This window comes from Emydura macquarii, unplaced genomic scaffold (genome assembly GCF_026122565.2).
Source record: "Emydura macquarii macquarii isolate MOO-44397 ecotype Brisbane River unplaced genomic scaffold, CSIRO-AGI_Emac_v2 contig_2473, whole genome shotgun sequence".
NCBI classification, from domain to species: Eukaryota; Metazoa; Chordata; order Testudines; family Chelidae; genus Emydura; species Emydura macquarii.
Window position 1 is genome coordinate 40,677,680 of NW_027132610.1, and position 18,818 is coordinate 40,696,497.

The window sequence follows — 18,818 nt, forward strand, 5'->3', positions numbered from 1 at the left end:
TGACCATTCATATTCTGGGTTGGAAGTTTGCTTTGTTCATATCAGCTGAAATTCACCCGTGTGAATCACGGCAAGAGGCCTAGGAATCACTTAAGCCGTATTTTGAGGACTAAAGTTGTGCAGTCTGCACTAGGGCAGATTCCACCCTCTGTGGGGAGCAGATGTGGAAGTGTCAGAGCCTCTTTGCTACCTGAAGGGTTGCAGCAGAAGCAGTTTGCTGCTGGCCAAGAATGACTATCTAGCAAGTTGGAGTGGCTTTTGGGCTTTGCTGTGGCTGTTTTTTTTATTCAGCTGGGCTCATTTTGAAGTTTTGCCTGCATTTTTTGGGGAATGTATTGGGGAGAAATGGGGGGGGGGGGGGGTTGGGGCAGCATATTTCTGAACATTTTGAGGGTTTCTGAGTCCAGCAGTGACTTTTTCATTAAGTCATTGAAGGCCACTTATTGGCCTGGCTGGGGCTGTTTTCATTTTCGTTTAAAATATCCTAGAGCTGTTTTTAAGCTTGAATTTAATTGGAACTGCATTCCACTTTGTTGTTGTTATGCTGGTGTTTTTCCTGTTTGAGTTGCTCTGCTCTGCTGGTTGAGATTTTATTGTGAACATCTGATACTTAATTTACTGCTATACTGAAGTTGAACAGAACTCTTTTAAAAAATTCTTTCTGGTGTCCCCTAAACGATGCCCAAAAGACCAACAGAATTACTTCAGAATAATGTGATGTCTCCAATTCTTCAGCACTGGAGGGGAAGACCAAAAGAGGACGTTAGTGTCACTCACTTCCACCATCTATGGTTCACAGTGGTGAAGGCCAAGTAGAACAGTCTCTCTGTGGCATACACTGTCTCTTTAGGCTCAAGGTCCTCCACACTATTAAGAGTCTGGAATCTAAAGGTACACCTACCATGGAGCTGGAGGTGTAATTGCGAGTTTGGGTATGTAGCAGCCAGCATGCATAGGGCTGTAACTCAGGAATCTATCCCCTCCTCTTCAGATTGGTCTGTGGAACTGGAGTCAGAGGGTCCCTGGAGGAGCTGTTATTGATGGGACATCAGTAGAACAGGGTATTAAGAGAATTAGGCTGGGAGCAACTCATGACCTGAATAGAGCAGTCCACAGGGTTTATTCTTTTTCACTTGTTCATCTTAACCTGCATTTAGCTTCACTCATTGCAAATGAAACATGGTGGCAGCATCTGAGTGGGGAGGCTTCTGCAGTGCAACGTCTGGCAGCATGAACTGTGGAACTTGGTGTGAAGCACCCTGGAGCCCTGGACTTTTAAGACAGAAACCTAGCCCAGCGATGGACCTGGTGAAAAGAGGAGTTCCACCAGTATCCCCACCTGGCCAGACAAGAGGACAGCAACAGCAGAAAAATAAAACCGTTACTTTACTTTATTGGGGGAAAAAGGCAGAGAGATCTGCAGTACTTTGAAGTTCACCACTGCCTCATGCCTCATATTAGTCCGAGGACCCCTGAGGACACATTGCTCTCCAAAGCAGAAGAAAACCGTGGAGTGACACAGGTTTTTCACTACAGACCAATCTGAAGAGGAGGGGATAGATTCCTGAGTTACAGCCTTATGCACGCTGGCTGCTACATAATGTTTTGGGGACTTGACAGACTCTCTGATTCAGGGCGGAGTAGTGTGGCACTTGGGATCACCACCTGTGGGAGCAGCTGCTCCAGGAAGGTGATCTTAGATTAGACAGACGCTTAGACATGGGGCGGGCAGCGGAAGCCTCAAGAGAAAGGGTGAAAGCCCCCAGAAGTACATGCAGTGAGATGACAGCAAAGGAGAAGAGCTGGGGTTCCATATCCATAGTGAGAGAGAGAGACAGCATGAGCTGGTAAAGAGGAAGTGACCTGCACTAGGACAACATTGTAAGGAGTGTGGAAAGTTGAACCATTTTAGCAACGTGTGCAAGAGCAGAGGAAGGTCCCAGAATAATCCAGTCAGATTTGTACAAGAGAGAGATGGCACATCAGACAGTGGTGATGACATTCTGACTCTCTCTCCTTGAGTCTGAGAGCATATCAGGTTCAGACTAATGGGACAGGGAAGCAACAAGGGACAACAGCAACCTCCATGCTTGCAACTATATTAATAGGGAAATCCCCCGTGTGATTTCAGCTGGATAGCAGGGCCTCCTGCACTGTGATTCCTCAAGGTGGATTGGATGTCAACATTCCCATTACAATGAGCAGGCATAATCTAATAATATTTAATGATGGCATAGTGCAGCCCATAGGAAAATATGACCTCATAGTAACTAACCTGAAAAACAACAGATGGTACTGACTGAAGTTTGTGGTGGTGGATGGTGAGCACTACAGATTCCTCTTGGTCATGCATGCCATGGATCTGATCAGAATGCAGCATCAGAATTTTATATCTGTAGTGCAAGAAGTAAAAGGGGAATCCCATGAACAAAGGAGACAATTTTAAAAACGTATTGGGATGTTTTCAAAGGTGACAGCTGCCTTGAAGGAAAGCTGTGACTGGAAGTAGATCCTACAGTGGAACCTTTGTACTTACCACTAAGGAAATTGCCAGGGGCACTATGAAATCCAGTATGCAAAGAGTTCAAAAGTTTGCAGAGCAGTGGTATCCTAGCACTTGGAGAGGACAGTCAGGCAAATTTTGTATCTACATAGACCCAAAGCCATTGAACCGGGCCTTGAAAAGATGGAAAATTACAAGCTTTGCTAGAGTAATGTAGGGACAAGAACATAAAACTCAACCCAGAAATACTGCAACTCAAACAGCACGAGGTGACACATGGACACATGCTCACAGCAAAGAAACTGGAAGCAGATCCCAATGAGATCAAGGCCATCAGAGACATGTCTGCTTCTGTGGATGTGAAAGGGATACAGCACTTCATGGGAATGCTACGTTTTCTGTCCAAGTTCTCTCCACAACTGGCTGCAGTAACAGAAGCCATATATCAGCTCAGAAAACAGGCTGTTGAGAGGAACTGGGCAGGTCCCCAGCAGGAAGTGTTTTCCCCGGTCCAGAACTACTACCAGCCAGGAGAGCCACTGCTACTCCAGTGTGATTGCGACCTGTAGAGCACCACAATGCCAGAGGGCAAGGATATCCCTGGTATGTAGCAGTGAGCCTCAGCAGGCCCTCCCAGCTCAGTGTACCTCAACTCACTGTTGTCATCATCTGTATTTAAAAGGCATCATGTCAGGTATCATATGCAAACTGGCAACACGCTGGTTATTAGCATTATTGTATGGTGTGAAAAATTATAAATACGTGCTAGAAACATGTTCTTAAAAAGTTTTAGGCAGAATGGGCTTAAGTTATCCATCCTAGACAAAGAAATGTAGTTCTGCCTGCTTGAAGGGGTCTCCAATGTAAATTAAGCAAGAAGAGACAATGAAATTACATTTACATGGAAGGCAGACAAAGCCATCTGGCAAACCAGTGTGGGGAGTGGATGGCCACTTAACACTTTCTGCAGGGGATGGAAGCCACAGCCCCAGGAAACATTTCTGCCTCCTGAAAGAAGGTCATTGAACTTTGGTAAATATAAGCAGAGATAGCGAGCCATTTTAGCATCCTTCACGTGAGGAGACAAAAAAACCAACCCTTTTGGCTCTGTGTGTTGGATCCTGGCTAAGGACTGGCCAGCCATGCTGGAAGAAGTACCGTGGTGGGAAAAGTACTGTGAACAAGAGAGTCTAGTTTGCTAAGTGAGGTTTTAGTATTAGAAGCATATTTTTACATTTGTTTGTAACCATTTGTATTCTAGTTACTACTTCTTGGTCTTACTTAACTATCTGTTCTTTGTTAATAACTCACTCTTGGTTTTTTACACAACCACCTCAGTATAATGTCTCAGATGGAAGACTGAAGTCCTCAGCCAAACTAACAGGCTGGTGCTGTGTACTGTCTCTTTAAAGGAGCGGTGAACTTGTGTGTTCCAGTGAGAGGGACTAGACACTACAGGGGAGACGGTTTGGGGGAAACTCGGGGCTGGAGAGGCTGTTGGCGTTACCTGAACAGGAGTAACCAGGCTGGTGGAAGCCAGGGTGAGGCTATTGTGCTGTGAGCATGCTGCTGATATCAGGGCTCTGAGCCACAGCTGCATGGCGCAACCATCCAGGGTTACAGGGCAAGCAGTGACGCAACCCCTTAATGGTCTAGTTTGATCCCCACAGCACCACAGTGATGCATCGGAGAAAGGATTGGATGTGGCTCCTTTGCAGGAGCAGCCAGTATTTTATGCTAGCTCTGAAAGACTGACTAGGGGTACACCCAAATAGATAAAGAACTTCCGGCTGTGGTATTTGGAGTGGAGCAATTATATCATACCTCTATGGTCACCCAGTAATAGTGCAATCATACTACAAATCCTTAGAGACAGTCATGGCAAAGCTTCTTCTCAGTGCTCCGAAGAGATTGCAGGTCATGTTGATGTGCCTCCAGCACTACCAGGCTGAGATCAGATATTGTCCAGGACAGCTATTGGTGTTAGTTGACACCTGAGCAGGGCATATATACCCACCATGCGTGAGTTGGGGGAAGGGGATCAGGGCATTGAATCCATTGACATGCTGCACTAATTCCCAGTTCCAGCAGCAAAGCAGATGGAAATCAAAGAGACTATGGAAAAGGATATCTAACTACAGGCAGTCCAGGGAGCTATATTACGAGGGTGACCAGAAGACAAAAGCCAAGTACAGGTAGGAGCAGGATCATATTTTCAAAATAATGATGAGCTGAGTGTGCAGAATGGAATCGTATTTCGAGGGCAGAGAAGTGTTTTTCTTGCCTCATTACATAAGGATGTCATGGAAAAAAATACATACCTCACACCTGGGCATTGACAGCTGTTTTAGATGGGCTTGAGAGCATGTTTACTGGCCATGAATGAATACATACCTGAGCTCCTTGATAGAAGGCAGTGACACCTGCCAGCTGTGTGGTAACTGACAGTAGAGAAACTCTTTTACCATGTGAGCTGCCCAGCCAGATATGGGAAAAGGTGGCAGCAGACTTATTTACCGTCCAGGAAAACCAGTATTTGATTACAGTGGATTCTATTCAAACTTCTGGGAGGTTGATGCCTTTCCTGATAAAAGATGCAAGAGAGTGATTGGCAAACAGAAGACCCACTTTGCAAGATGTGGCATTCCGGACATTGTAGTCACTGACAAACAACCCAATTTGCTTTGGAAGAATTCAAGGAATTTGTGCTTTTATGGGAGGTTGACCAGCATAACTCCTGCCCAGCATACACACAGAGAAATGATGAGATGGAATCAGCTGTGAAAACAGCTAAGAGACTGTTAGATGAGGCTATTTCTTCTGTTTTAGACCCCTTGTTAGCAATTTTGGCACTCAGGAATATCCTGTCACAGGGGGACAAAACAGTCCTGTGCAGGCACTGGTGTGATGAAGGACCAGAACCCTTACCTATTGCAGCCAGAAGATGGAGATTCCTCATGGAAGAGATACCGATAATCAAAGAAAGTAGGCATTAGAAGATGACAGGTGTGACACTGGCTGGATTGGGGTTGGGGGGGCACTTATTATACTTTTTAACATCAGTACGTCAGAATCATAATAATTCATGTGAGATATGCCATGTCAGGTACCGTTAGAAAGGCTATAATGTGCTAAGTAAGATGATAATGTTTATGTTCATGTGTTATATGTGTAATGGAAGTTATGGATATGTGTTTATCTGTATTTCAGTTTGTACTGTGTTTCTGGGCGACATCCCAGACAGAATGGCTGCAGCACTAGCCTGCTTAATGGCCCATTAAAAAAATTCACAGGTACAATGGACCCAGGGGGACAAGCCAGGGATATACCTGATGAGTCACCAGGAATTACTCATGTGACTCTGGACTCCATCTTTTTCCTGTACATTTCCACAAGCAGCATGGCAAAGGTCAAAGGACATAAAAGGCAACTGCACCACATCCATTTTGTCTTCAGTCTTCACCTACCTCTCTACAACTCATCGACAACTAAACTGAATTTAAGCTGTGAAACAAAGGACTGAGACCCATCCAGGTACTGGATGTATACCAGAGGGACTAGACAAACCTGCAAACTCCACAATTCTACTAAAAACCTGATATATAGGGACTTTCCAATTATTTGTATGTATGTGATTGCTTTGATCATTTAACATTTTTCTTACAGTTTGTTTCTTTCCTTTTATAATAAACCTTTAGTTTTATTTACTAAAGGATTGGTGGCAGCATGGTACTTTGGGTAAAATCCAAACTTCTATTGATCTGGTACTGTGGCTGGCCCTTTGGGGTCAGGAGAAACCTTTTTGGTAAAGAGCATAGAGTTTTAAATAACTGATCTCTTTCCTGGACCTAGTGGCCAATTGGTAGCCAAAGACTAAAATGCAGTAAAGGGGGCTATGTATATTTTTATTTTAGCTTCTTGATAACCAGTGTGGGGAATCAGAAGCATTGTTTGTGGCTGGTTGGGAAGTCTGACTTCAGTGTCACCCACCAGTATTGGGAGAATCTGCTCTCCTTTTGCAGCCTGCCCTGACCTTGGCATTTTCAGGTGGCTACCCTAGGTACGGACGGGTCACAACAGGTCAGCCAAGGACCTGCTGGCCCTGAAGACAGGCACTCCTGTGAATATCTAGCCATTGGCAAGACAGCAGAAGGAATGGACTAAAGCTGTGAGGAGTGCAGTGGCACCCAGGTCATACGAGGTGACTAAGCGAGAGGGACAAGTGATCTGAAAGAAAAGACGACAGTTCTGAGCCAGCAGACACAACACCCAGAGAGACCCTGCAGAGATACAGAGATAGTCACTGAATGGAGAGACAGAGAATCACCTGGAGGCCAATCCCACAGGGAGAGAGGACACTCCTCAGTGAGAGATTTTGCCGGATTTGGAGCCAGGTGACAGAGACAGACGTTGCTCTCTCCCAGTGTGGTTGCCTGTTGATGAGACCAGGCTATCTCAAAGACTATGTGACCAGCTGAGTCAGTGGTACAGACAAGACTCCAAGTTGGCTATGTGCTAGCAACATCTCACTGAAGGGACATGGGGTGGGGCTTGGGCATCAATTATTTGTTTTTAGTGTTTATGTAAAATGTTTGTGAATGAGGGAAGGTGTGTCACAATCAGTAGAACTGAAGTCAACATTCCCTGGAGAGATAGTTATTGACAAGACACAGTGGAACAGGGAACACCAGGGAGTTAGGTTGTAAGGAACTCAGCCACATGGACAGAGTAGTGTCTAAGGTTTAATAATGTTTCACTTGTTCAACTTAATCTGCATTCATTTTCACCCATTGGGAATGAAACAGGTTGGGTGAATGTGCATTAGCTTTGATCATGCTAGGATGCTAAAAATAGCCATGTAGCTGTGGCAGATTGGGCTGTGGGACTGAGTATAATTCTGTCCAGGACCATAGATACTTGCTTGGGCAACTAGCCCATCCTACCACCCATGCTGCTGCAATTACATTTCTATTTTTAGTGCACTAGCTCGATCAAAGCTAGCACGGGTATGGAACTGGAAATTACGCCTCCTGCTTGAATTGTAGCTGTACCCAATAACTGACTCCTGTGCTCCTTGATTTGACTATGCTAGAGAGTAGAGCAGAACATCTTGTATTACATTTAAACCTTTAATGGATAAACCTTTGAGTATACTTAAAATGGAACTTTAAGTTAAGCAGTCTGATTGTACACTGTAAAACTGAAACACTAGAAAAATATCTTGGATTTGTAATTTCATAGAGCTGGGCCTTTAGGAGCATGCTCAAGATACTAATCTAAATCAGATTTCCTAAAGTAGAGCCTATCCAGGGGAGGACAGCAACCTGATCTTTAAATTTTCTCCAGAATCTCAGCTTTCCTTAAAAAAATGAATCTATAGCTATTACTTTTGCAAAGAAAACATTCAGAACATAAAATTGTAATAACCAATGGAATGGTGGCTGCGTGAGTTTGCAGAGAGTCTGAAACATGTGCTCTGAAACAATACAGATACCGATAATACTACTCTGAGTCAACATTAACTGTTTCACTGCTTATCAGTGAATCATATAGTCAAGGAAAAGGTATCATATTATGAAGACCTACATCAACTTTATCCTGACATCATGGAAGATATATAAAATTATGAAATGTAGATCTTTCCCAAATGATGTTGAGAGTGTTGGGGCTACAGTTGATTTTATTTTCCTGAAGAGAAGCTCAGCTTTCAAAGGTTTGGGAATTACTTCCTTAAGAAAAACGCCATTTGCAAAAAAAAAAAAAAAAAAAAAAAATCAAAATCTTTATTGGAAAATAAACTCAATTCCCTTCCATAGAAACAGCTGGGCTATCCCAGATGAAGCATTGCCAGAGATGATTGCTTGTCAAACTTGTCAAAATATCAAACTTCCTATTATTATTCAGGAACTGAATGAAATAAAGAGCAGTAGATGGTCAGCTGTTGCCATGGCTTTTAAAATTAAAAGTCAGAGCCTGTCCTATCATCTTGCTTCTTATGTGGGTATACCAATTTAAGTACCTTAAATTATGTGACAAAACTCATTTCTTACCAGTGGTGCCTGTATGATAACTTATACTGAATTTCCTGATATCCTTATACTGAATTCAGATATCTCTGCTTAAAATGTGTTGGCAGAATTTTTAAAGGGTATTTTATAAGTTTTTACAGAATCAGATAGGTTCACCGTAGCCTTGAGCATATTTTTATTGGGTGGGAACCAAATAATGTAGTCACATGTTTTGTACATTACACAGTGCCAGTGAGTGCTTTGTACCAATAGACAAGTCAACAGAGAAAGGGTGGTGTTAGTGCTTTAATATCAACATGTTGGAATTCAGATTCCTTATTTAATTGTGAGATATTAGGAGTGTATGAAAGTTTTAAAGATTTTCTGACTCAGACCTGAGTTTTGTCTTTACAAATACCTTGTTAAATATTTCCATTTGTTTTAATCAGGGTCTTAACTATTTTGATTATTATTATGATGTCAGGAATCTTAAGCGTTTTTACTGAATGACTTTGCAAGTCATTAAATTCTCCTTGTCAGTACTAGTTTTCCTGAGTTTTAAATTCTTCTTGTCAGTACTAGTTTTCATGAGTTTTAAATAATATACTCTCAGGGCTACCCTTAGTATTTTTTTCCAAACTTAAGGAACTTTTTGTCACCCGCCACCTCCACCACCAAGTCTCTTCCTCCCCTCCCTATCCCGGCTCTTGCTTGTCATTCTACACATTTTGCATTGTGTAGTTCAATCACATCAAGCTCAAATTGTATAAATAAATAGGGTAACTGTATGTCCATATTTTCAGGGAATTTTTTTGTCATTCTTACAGACAATTGTTTTGTCCTGTTTTCTGATCTCCACTCCCCTTGGCTGCACAAGGAGCCTGCACTGTCTCTCACCCCCGCAGCAACACCCTCTGCCTGGGTCCTCAGGCAGCCGCAGCTCCCTTCTGCAGCCGGCAGGAGGGGAGCGTGGCCTGAAGGGGAGCGTGGGCCATTTTGAAATTCCCCAGGGGCCACGGGTTGGGAATCACTGGTCTACACAGATACTGGGAGTGAGTCTCACAGCCTGGGTTGACGGACTCATGCTACTGTGCTGAAAATAGCAATGTGGACATTCTGGCTTGGGTGGGAGCTAGGACTCTGAAGCCTAGGGAGTTGCATGAGCTTCAGAGCCTGAGCTTCACCCCGAGTCCAAATGTCAAAGCAACGTCTACACAGCTATTCTGAATGCGCTAACTCGAGTCTGTTGACCTAAGTTGTGAGACTTGCTTCCAGCAGCTGTGTAGCCATACCCTTAGGGACCATCCATAGCTCTCTCCAGCCCTCTAAGAAAGTCTTCCAGCAAACATTCCATTCACATATAGGCCCTGTTCACCACTCGCTTACATTAGTGTAAAACCAGCCTAAGCGAGTGAAGGATCAGGAGCCCATAGCGGAAGGGATCAAGGGGAAGACAAAGGCCTGAGAGAGTGAATGTGACAGAGAGTGAGAGTGAGGAACAGATATAAAGGTGAAAGCTGGAGAGGGAAAAGAAAAGAAAGTGAAGGCTGAAGCAAGGGAAAGAAAAGAGGAGAAAGGGGAAGAAAAAACCCCCAAACCTCAAAATATAGAACATGTAACAGAAAGGAATGGCAATCTTTCTTTCTTCTCTAGCATCCAAGCCCTCCTGCACAAACTAACCTGAGCCCCACTAATATCAGACTAATACCCTGTGAATACCAATATCCTGTGAACCCTTCTCCTTTAGGACAAGTGTCTTGTTTTTCACATTCTATAGCTGGTTGATCCAGAAAGCTAGTTTAGTTTTAAATAAATAATGTCTCAAATTATGAAACAATTTTAAGTGTATTTGCAGCAGCCCAACATTTCAGATTTGATTGTTTGTTTGTACAAATTCATGTATCAGATTGTTGTATTAAGGTTTGGATAGTTCAAATGCTACTGATATAATTGACAATGAGAGGCTTTCTTGACTCCTCGAAGACCTCAAGTATTCCTTGATCAGGTTCTGATTTTGTAGTGTTTATTAAGACACTTGTAAGTTTTGAAATCGAGCTATTTATACTGCAACCTGTTAAAACTCTCTAAGCTGCAGCATGTTTCATCATTCAAAGCATTTCTAAATTTTCCTCGAAACTTTTTTGTTAAAAGGAGTTTACATAAATAAGTCATAAGAGTTAATCCAACTCCCACTCATGTTAACCTAACACCATTCCACTGATTTCTGAATGAGAGTTGGATCTGGCCCTTAGTGAGTCAAGTTATGTCATATTCTTATGAACTCTGCTTTGCTCTGTTATATTTTTCCAAACTTGAGTAGACCCTGTGTCGATGAAGATGACAAACAAATTTGATTAACTGTCTTTGTGGCTAATTCTCAATCTCACCACAGTGTTGTTGTTTAATATTTTTTTCTTTTAGATCCCAAAGGAGTATACATCACTGAATAAAATGTCAACCTTCACCATAGGAAAATCATCCCCTAATCGAAGTGGTAATGTTGATGCTGTGTTACTTTTGGGGTATTTAAAGCATAGGGGGGAACAACTAGCCCTTTTCATTGCATGTGTGCAGTATATGAACCTAATCGAAGTGCCATTGTATCCTCCATATTCTTATTTACACACAGTTTCAAATCAGACTGCATGCTGCCCACCCTGGAACAATGGTGGACTAGTTATTTGATTAGGCAATGCATCTGAGGACTGGTCTGGGGGGTGGAGTCAGCAGCCTTGCTTGATCCTTATCAGCACTTCCATTCTATCTGAAGTGCTGGGAATGGCAGCACCAGATAAGGGAGGAATGAGGGAGGGAACCAGCATGGTTCCTGCTTGCCTTAGTGCCGGTGGTTTCCCTGGAGACCAAGGGGGACATGCTGAGCAGCTATTGAGGGAAGCAGAGAGAACAAGCAGTGTGAGCAGAGCAGGCTTTTCAGAGAAAGAAAGGGAAGGGCGGGCTTACTCCTTGCAATATTGTCCTTCTCCCCAGTGCACACTGCAATTTCAGACTGTTGGAGAGGTAGAAACTGGGGAAACAGGACTTGGAAAGACAGAAGAGAGGGAAAGAAAATCTGATCAATTGGTGGTTATCAGGGAAGATTATTGTTACTGTCAACTCCTGTCTGTAATAGGAAAGGAGAAATATGGATGGTGATTAGGACAGACTGACGGCAAAAGGTTGGGAATTTGGGTTCCACTTGGATAAATATCCGGATGCTAGTTAGAAGCCTAATAACACCTTCTGATCTCCTGCATTTGACAAAAGTATGTTAAAAATCTTAAGAGATTTCAAGTACTTCAGGTTCTGGTTTTGGCTGGGCACCAAGGGTCCAATCCTATGAAAATGCAAGTGAGGTACAATTTTACCACCGACTACACTGGAAGCAGGATCAGGTACCACCCATGGAAAGACTCATATCTGAGTATTTCAGAACCTCCAAAAAGGTGTAATTTAACACCAGCTCTTGGTTTTAAGCAAATACATTTATACTGCCATTTTTAATAACTGAAATATAAGGCTCTGTGTGTGTAGTGCCACAAAGCAGCCGTAGGGGATAACCTGGAATCTCACTACACAAAGGAGAGCTCCTCAAACAGGAACTCTTATGGAGCACAGCCACTATTACACCCTGGAAATGGGTGCGCCATGTGGTTAGCCCCGTGTAAAGCTTACAGCTGAGATTTGCCCATGAGTTAAAGGTTGCTCCTTGTATCCTCCCCTCCCTTTTGTACTTGCTCAAGGGCTAAGGACAAGCTGCAGCAAAATATATACATTAAATTTGTATAAACACCATTAAGATACTTCGTCCTTGATTTGATCAGTACAGATACAGTTTGATGCAGATAGAGCCACACCTACTGTAGAATGCACATTAACAGTAAACTATTTGCACTGGCCTATTAAATGCAAACATGAAATGCATATTGTTTAGCTGCTGCCTCTAGATGGAGCTTCATTTCAAATTAATTGGATTATTTAAGTTACGAAATATGATTTAAAAAAAAATCGAAAATGGACTTTTGGAGTGATTTCACTTTCATTATATGCCATTGGGGAGAAATGAATATTCCACACATTAGGCTTGATATACTCTTGGATTTATATTGATGGGCATCTTGAAAACACCACATCTGTGCTTGTGCTTCTATGTAAGAGCATATGTGTAATAGCAGATTTTTCAAGACGTGTGAGAATGTAGCTGACTTTAGAGCAGAACCTTTAATGTGTTGGAAAAGCTTTGCAGGGGTCCTTTGCTAAAATTATGCTATCAATGTGAAGGGAGTGCTGGGAAGATTTCCTTGCTTCTGATGGAGTTCTCCCTTTTGGATACTGCTAACCCATCCTTGCTGAACATGGTTTTTATTCCTGGGGCTCCTAAAAATAATTTTGAAGAGCAAATATCTTGCACCAGATGTAAGGTATTAAACAAAATCACCGGGGGAGTGCACAGTTCCCTTTACAAAGTCTTCAAGCACCCAGCCTCAGTTGTCAAATGTCGGAAGTTCTACTTGTCTGTCTGCCTGCCTATTGTTATTGTTATTCCATGTCGATCTCTATACTATTGAATTCTGGACTGTATTATCAATATGGTCTTGAAAATAATATATACACTAAGCAAAGTGTAAATTGTATAGCAAGTGCATTTAATAAAGGTTTGTTTGCTAATTGGTACTGCCTCCATATTTGACTGTAGCTATGAGGAAAAAATATTTAAATGGAAAGAGAAATTAATAGCTTTCCCTCTTCTTCACCCCTCCACTCTGCAAGAATTAAGGTATAGATTTTTAACAGTGAGGGTAATTAACCATTAGAACAACTTATGTAGGAATGCACTGGATTCTCTATCACTTGGAGTCTTTAAAGGAAAAATGGAGATCTTACTAAAAGATATGCTATAGCTCAATCCGAATTTATGGGCTTGCTGCAGAAATTATTGGGTGAAGTTCTTTGGTTTGTGTTAGGAGGTGGTCAGACTAGATGATTATAACGGTGCCTTCTGACCTTAAAATCAATGAATCTATAAATCTAAGTACACTGATGGCTGGTACAAAGGAAATACCACAGCTCGAGAGAAGGATATATTAGGAAGACATTTTTGGAAGTTCATACTAAAATATTGGTAACATCAGTGGCCCGGTGACAAAAATTTGTTCTTGATCTGCATGTGAATATCCCATTGGTCCCAAAGGGAACCGCAGAAAATGGTAGAGGACACATTATGGCTTGCAGTGTTTTATTGATTTTAAATGTAATGCAGAATTCCATTGTACTCTGATATTGTTCTTTCGCTAAAGAAAATATTTCTGAAGAACTGACTCCAAGCACTCTCCCTTAAAACAAACAATCAGTTCCTTTGCTGTGTTTCACTTCCCCTATCTGGCCTTTGTATTTGTGATTCTTCATGTTTGTCACTATATTTGAAGCTCATGGATAAAAGGAACTTGGCTTCCTCTTCTTACAAGTTAAGACCAAAATACTGGGGCAACAAATGAACACAATATTGACTGTGTATACTCTGTTTATGAAGTGATATGTCTTTCCAAACACAGAGCATGACCATATACTTTCAATCTGAATGTCTTTTAGGTATATCTGCTCAAATACATTTTGAGTGAAGCAAGGAGTTTTGAGCTCTTTTTGCTTGGGTGCTCAGAGACTAGGCACATTATAGAGATAATCCAATAGGCCTCCCAAAAGAAAGGGTGCAGAATCTATTGTTCTTTAGCATTCCAATTTACTAAGTAGGTTTCCTTAATGATTGTCTTGTATGTACATGTCATATAACTAATTTATCACCTCCAACTTGGCTTCAGAAGGAGTTTCCATGTCTCATGACTGCAGGATTGAGCCTCCATGGTAGCTGAACACACATTCTCCACTTAAAGGGAAGGTGCTGTAATGGTAGAAAATAAAGTGAGGGTAGGGAGCTCAGATGGGGAGAAAAGGAAATAGCAGTAATAGGCTTAAGAATGAAAGGAGGGGCTTTGCCCATGGTGGACAAACTACCAGTAAAAGTGCAGTTATTCGCCAGCTTTCTAATACATTGAGAATATGTTCCCATGGATCAAATGAAATAATATTGTTAGTTCTTCAGTGTACCAGGTATTAATACCATTAATGTTATTTTACATATTTGCAACACATTAATAGATATTTTCTAATTCACTCATCAAATCCACTGTGTTTGTGTTAATTAAGAAGTAAATCGAGCTGTTGGTATTTAAGATGAAATTTTGAATCCCAGTTGGTAAGGTGGAATTCAGGGGCTTCTGCATTGGTTGCAGCAGAGCAGGTTGTTTATTGGTAAAACATGGAACACGTGGGAAGGAAACTTCTAACACTGAAATGAACTGCTGAACAATAGCACTTGTGGCTTAACAGATTCATATTAAAGAAGCCTTGATCTTCAGGTGTAATATCTAAAGATTCAGTTTTATGTGCCATAAATATATATTGCAAACTTTCTCAGAAAAACAAGTATTTCTAATGCTATTCTAAGTTTTACAACTGTATTGCATAATTTTTTCAATAACTGTGCTTCTTCACTGATAGCTATAAAGAGTCCCTCTCTTACAGGGAAAAGCAGGCAACAGGATGTTCATGATGACAACAGCAAGCGAAGGACCCTGTTGCAGGATAACAGCTGGATAAAGAAAAAACCCGAGGAAGAGACGTAAGGAAAGAATTAATTTCAGTTCAGGCAGTAAAGATCATATAAAGCATATTTCCCCTGACTACAGATTAACATACTCTATCTTTTAGTTGTTCTATTATCTAATTTTTTGCAAGCGTGATGCATTAGCAAGTGGGGTTGCCTTTATTTATCTGTAAAATCTCTATTGAACCAACCTTCAGAGGTGCTGCTGCATGCGCCTGCAAGCTGTTAACAGCCTCAGTTTCTATTGTTACTTATATGGGAGCTTGGGAGCACAGTATCTTGCCAGGTGTGCTCAGCACCTCAGAGGATTGTGCTGGGCAACATATAAACACACAGTAATAGAAAGTCCCCGTTCCAAAGAACTTACATACTGTGACCTGTCCATGCCTAGGGTAGCCACCTGAAAATGCCAAGGTCAGGGCAGGCTGTAAAAGGAGAGCAGATTGTCCCAACACTGATGGGTGACACTGAAGTCAGACTTCCCAACCAGCCACAAACAGTGCTTCTGATCCCCCCACACTGGTTATCAAGAAGCCAAAATACAAATATACACAGCCCCCTTTACTGCATTTTAGTTTTTGGTTCCCAATTGGCCCCTAGGTCCAGTAAAGAGATCAGTTATTTAAAACTTTATGCTCTTTACCAAAAATGTTTCTCCTGATCCCAAAGGGTCAGCCACAGTACCAGATCAATATAAGTTTGGATCTTACCCAAAATACCACGCTGCCAGCCAATCCTTTAGTAAATAAAATTAAGGGTTTATTATAAAAGGAAAGAAACAAACTGTAAGAGAAATGTTAAAGGATTAAAGCAATCAGATACATACAAATGATTTGAAAGTCCATATATATCAGGTTTCTAGAAGAGTTGTGGAGTTTGCAGGCTTGTCTAGTCCCTCTGGTGTACATCCAGTACCTGGATGGGTCTCAGTCCTTTGTTTCACAGCTTCAGTTTAGTTGTAGGTGAGTTGATCCAGAGGTAGACGATAGACTGAAGACAGACTAAAGACAAAATGGATGTGGTGCAGCTGCCTTTTATGTCCTTTGGTCTTAGCCATGCTGCTTGTGGAAATGTACAGGAATAAAATGGAGTCCAGAGTCACATGAGTAATTCCTGGTGACTCATCAGGTATATCCCTGGCTTCTCCCCCTAGGCTCCTGTGAATTTCTTAATGGGCCATTAAGCAGGCTATTGCTGCAGCCATCCTGTCTGGGGTGTCACCCAGACACAGCACAATTTGAAATATAGATATATCAACTATATCCCTAACTTCCATTACACATATAACACATGAACATAAACATTATCATCTTACTTAGCACATTATAGGCTTTCTAACAGTATCTGACATGGCATATCTCACATGAATTATTATGGTTCTGACGTATTGATGTTAAATAACAACATAATAAATCGCCCCCCCCCCAACACACACTCTAGCAAGCATGATATCCCCAACGTGAGATTGGTGTAGAAGGGAGTAATGGGAGCTCCTGAATACACCTCAAGGGCCCCCCTAATCCAGCCAGCTTCACACAGACAAGAGCTGCTATCAGTGGAGTTACAATGGTTTAAAATTGGTGTGAGGTCTAAATCAGAACATAAAATCTTTGTGAAGAAATTGGTCTTTGTTTAAATAATTTGATTTCCACCAAAGATCTAACTTTTTTTTTTTTTTTTTTATTGCAGCACTAATGAAAACTATGGCAGAGTTGTGCTTAACCAATACAAATCTCAAGATAGCTTACACAGGTACATCTTTCAAAGGATAATGCCAGAGATAAAGGAAAATATACACATTGAAGTCCTGTTTACGTAAAGAACTCGTTTTGTTGAATTTGAGCCTGCTCTTGCTTCCACTGTTGTAAATTACTTACCTTCTATTGACTTCAATGGGAACAGGATTAGGCCTTTAACTCTGAATAGATTGGAGAACTGCATAAAGTCTTAAATCAAAATTTGAATATTGTTTTTATTATGATCAAATGAATAAAAATGCTAAAATACTGTTTTATACTGTTTGTTTAGAATAAAATGTCATATTTTGTAAACACATGCAAACTTTAAAAAATAATTTTGTTTTTAATTGCGTCTAACTAATTTTTCTTTACAACAGTAACTTGAATGAAAAAGAAGATCAGAAAGCTTTACTTGGCCGATACACATCTGATACTACTTTAGACAGGTAGCATGTTCTTATATGCAGTTTTTTGTCATACTAATGCAAGTTGTGTTTTGTATCTGTTTTGTCTGCAAAAGGAAAAGTATTAACAAATAAAGTGGCGTGAGTTGCACATTAATTTATATATATATATAAATTATATATAAATTAATTAATTAATATGTATTTTCCCTCCAAGATCTTTAGTCTTGAGGAGGGACATATTGGTTGCATAGTTCTGTGCCCAGATAAGCATTCAGATAGCGGATTGTGTGCCGGTTTGCGCCTGAGTTTATGTTGATATTTGGACTTGTATGCATACTGTAGGGGATTTCCTATTTTTATTATTCTGTGTCTGTAGCATTGGATAGGTGCTAGTATAAAAAGGGGATTCATAGTATTGTTCATGGAATTCATTCTGATTTACTCCCATGTAAGTGAGTGAAGAATTCAGTCCTCTGTGTGCAACGTATACAACATTTTTGACAGCAAATACAGTCTCTGTTTTATATGTGAATTAGCAATGTAGCAGCTTCAGAATGAAGCCTCAGTGATTTCTCATTCCTTCTGAGCCACTACAATTCCTTCTCACAATGGATCATAAACCCCTCCTTTATTTATGAAAGGTGTGAGGGAAGAGGGAGTGTCTTATTTTACTGAGATTGTTTCTCCTTTCTTATTGAGAACTAATTAGATAAGTGGGGAAGAGATGGAAGATGTGCCTTAAAATCATCTACTCATCATGATGAACTTTATTCTCTTACTTCTGTCTACAAAATGTTACTGACTCCAAAACTGATGTGGTGAAGAATAAACACTAACAATTGCATTCAATGATATTTGAGTCTTGAAAAAGGCGACTGAAGAAAATAAAAAGAACTGTCATGCCAACTCCAGTCTTCTACTCCATTGTTGCCCTGAGAGCCTGAGACATTGGGATAGTAACACAAGGGGAATTAAAGATGTAGATTTGTATTTTGTCCTTAATAAAAAGCAGAATGAAGGACTAGTGTATAAGTCTCATACTGAATAAGTCACATGCTGGCTGAGAATTACTTTAAAAATTTTTCATCCCTATGACCCCTGTGTTGTTAGCAAGCTTAGTGAGACCTCTAGCGGTCTGCTAAATAATTGCTGGTCACAGTCACAAACTGTCTGAGGCATGGGCAACTTGAACTACTTACATATCTAATTTTAAGAGTTTTTTTTTTTTAAATGTAGAGAATGCACTACACAAATTGGGCCCTGGAATGGCTATGCAAGAATTTCTGTTGAAAGCAATCAGAGACCCAAGTGTGTATCTGAAGGCAGAATTTGTAATTCTTTGTTTTAATCAGTGACATTGGTTTAGTGGTTCTATGACTAAACATGGCTAATTATTATTCTGTGTCTATTGCACTGGACAGGCACCCTTATAAAAAGGAATAAATAACTGGAATTATTTTCATTCTTGTATTTAAATAAATGGGTCTTGACTGACAACCATTT

At 41.0% G+C, this 18,818-nt stretch overlaps 1 protein-coding gene across 3 annotated transcripts in view; it reads left to right on the forward strand.

The window, feature by feature from the left end:
• The window catches only part of SCEL (sciellin), a 180,103-nt gene that overhangs the window by 105,195 nt on the left and 56,090 nt on the right, over window positions 1–18,818 (forward strand). For all 3 annotated transcript variants that reach the window (XM_067563275.1, XM_067563274.1, XM_067563276.1), the window contains exons 2-5: window positions 10,933–11,005; window positions 15,088–15,184; window positions 16,859–16,921; window positions 17,286–17,354. In XM_067563275.1, coding sequence (XP_067419376.1) covers window positions 10,963–11,005; window positions 15,088–15,184; window positions 16,859–16,921; window positions 17,286–17,354 — 272 coding nt within the window. In that variant the 5' untranslated portion in view covers window positions 10,933–10,962. The remainder of the gene's footprint in view (window positions 1–10,932; window positions 11,006–15,087; window positions 15,185–16,858; window positions 16,922–17,285; window positions 17,355–18,818) is intronic.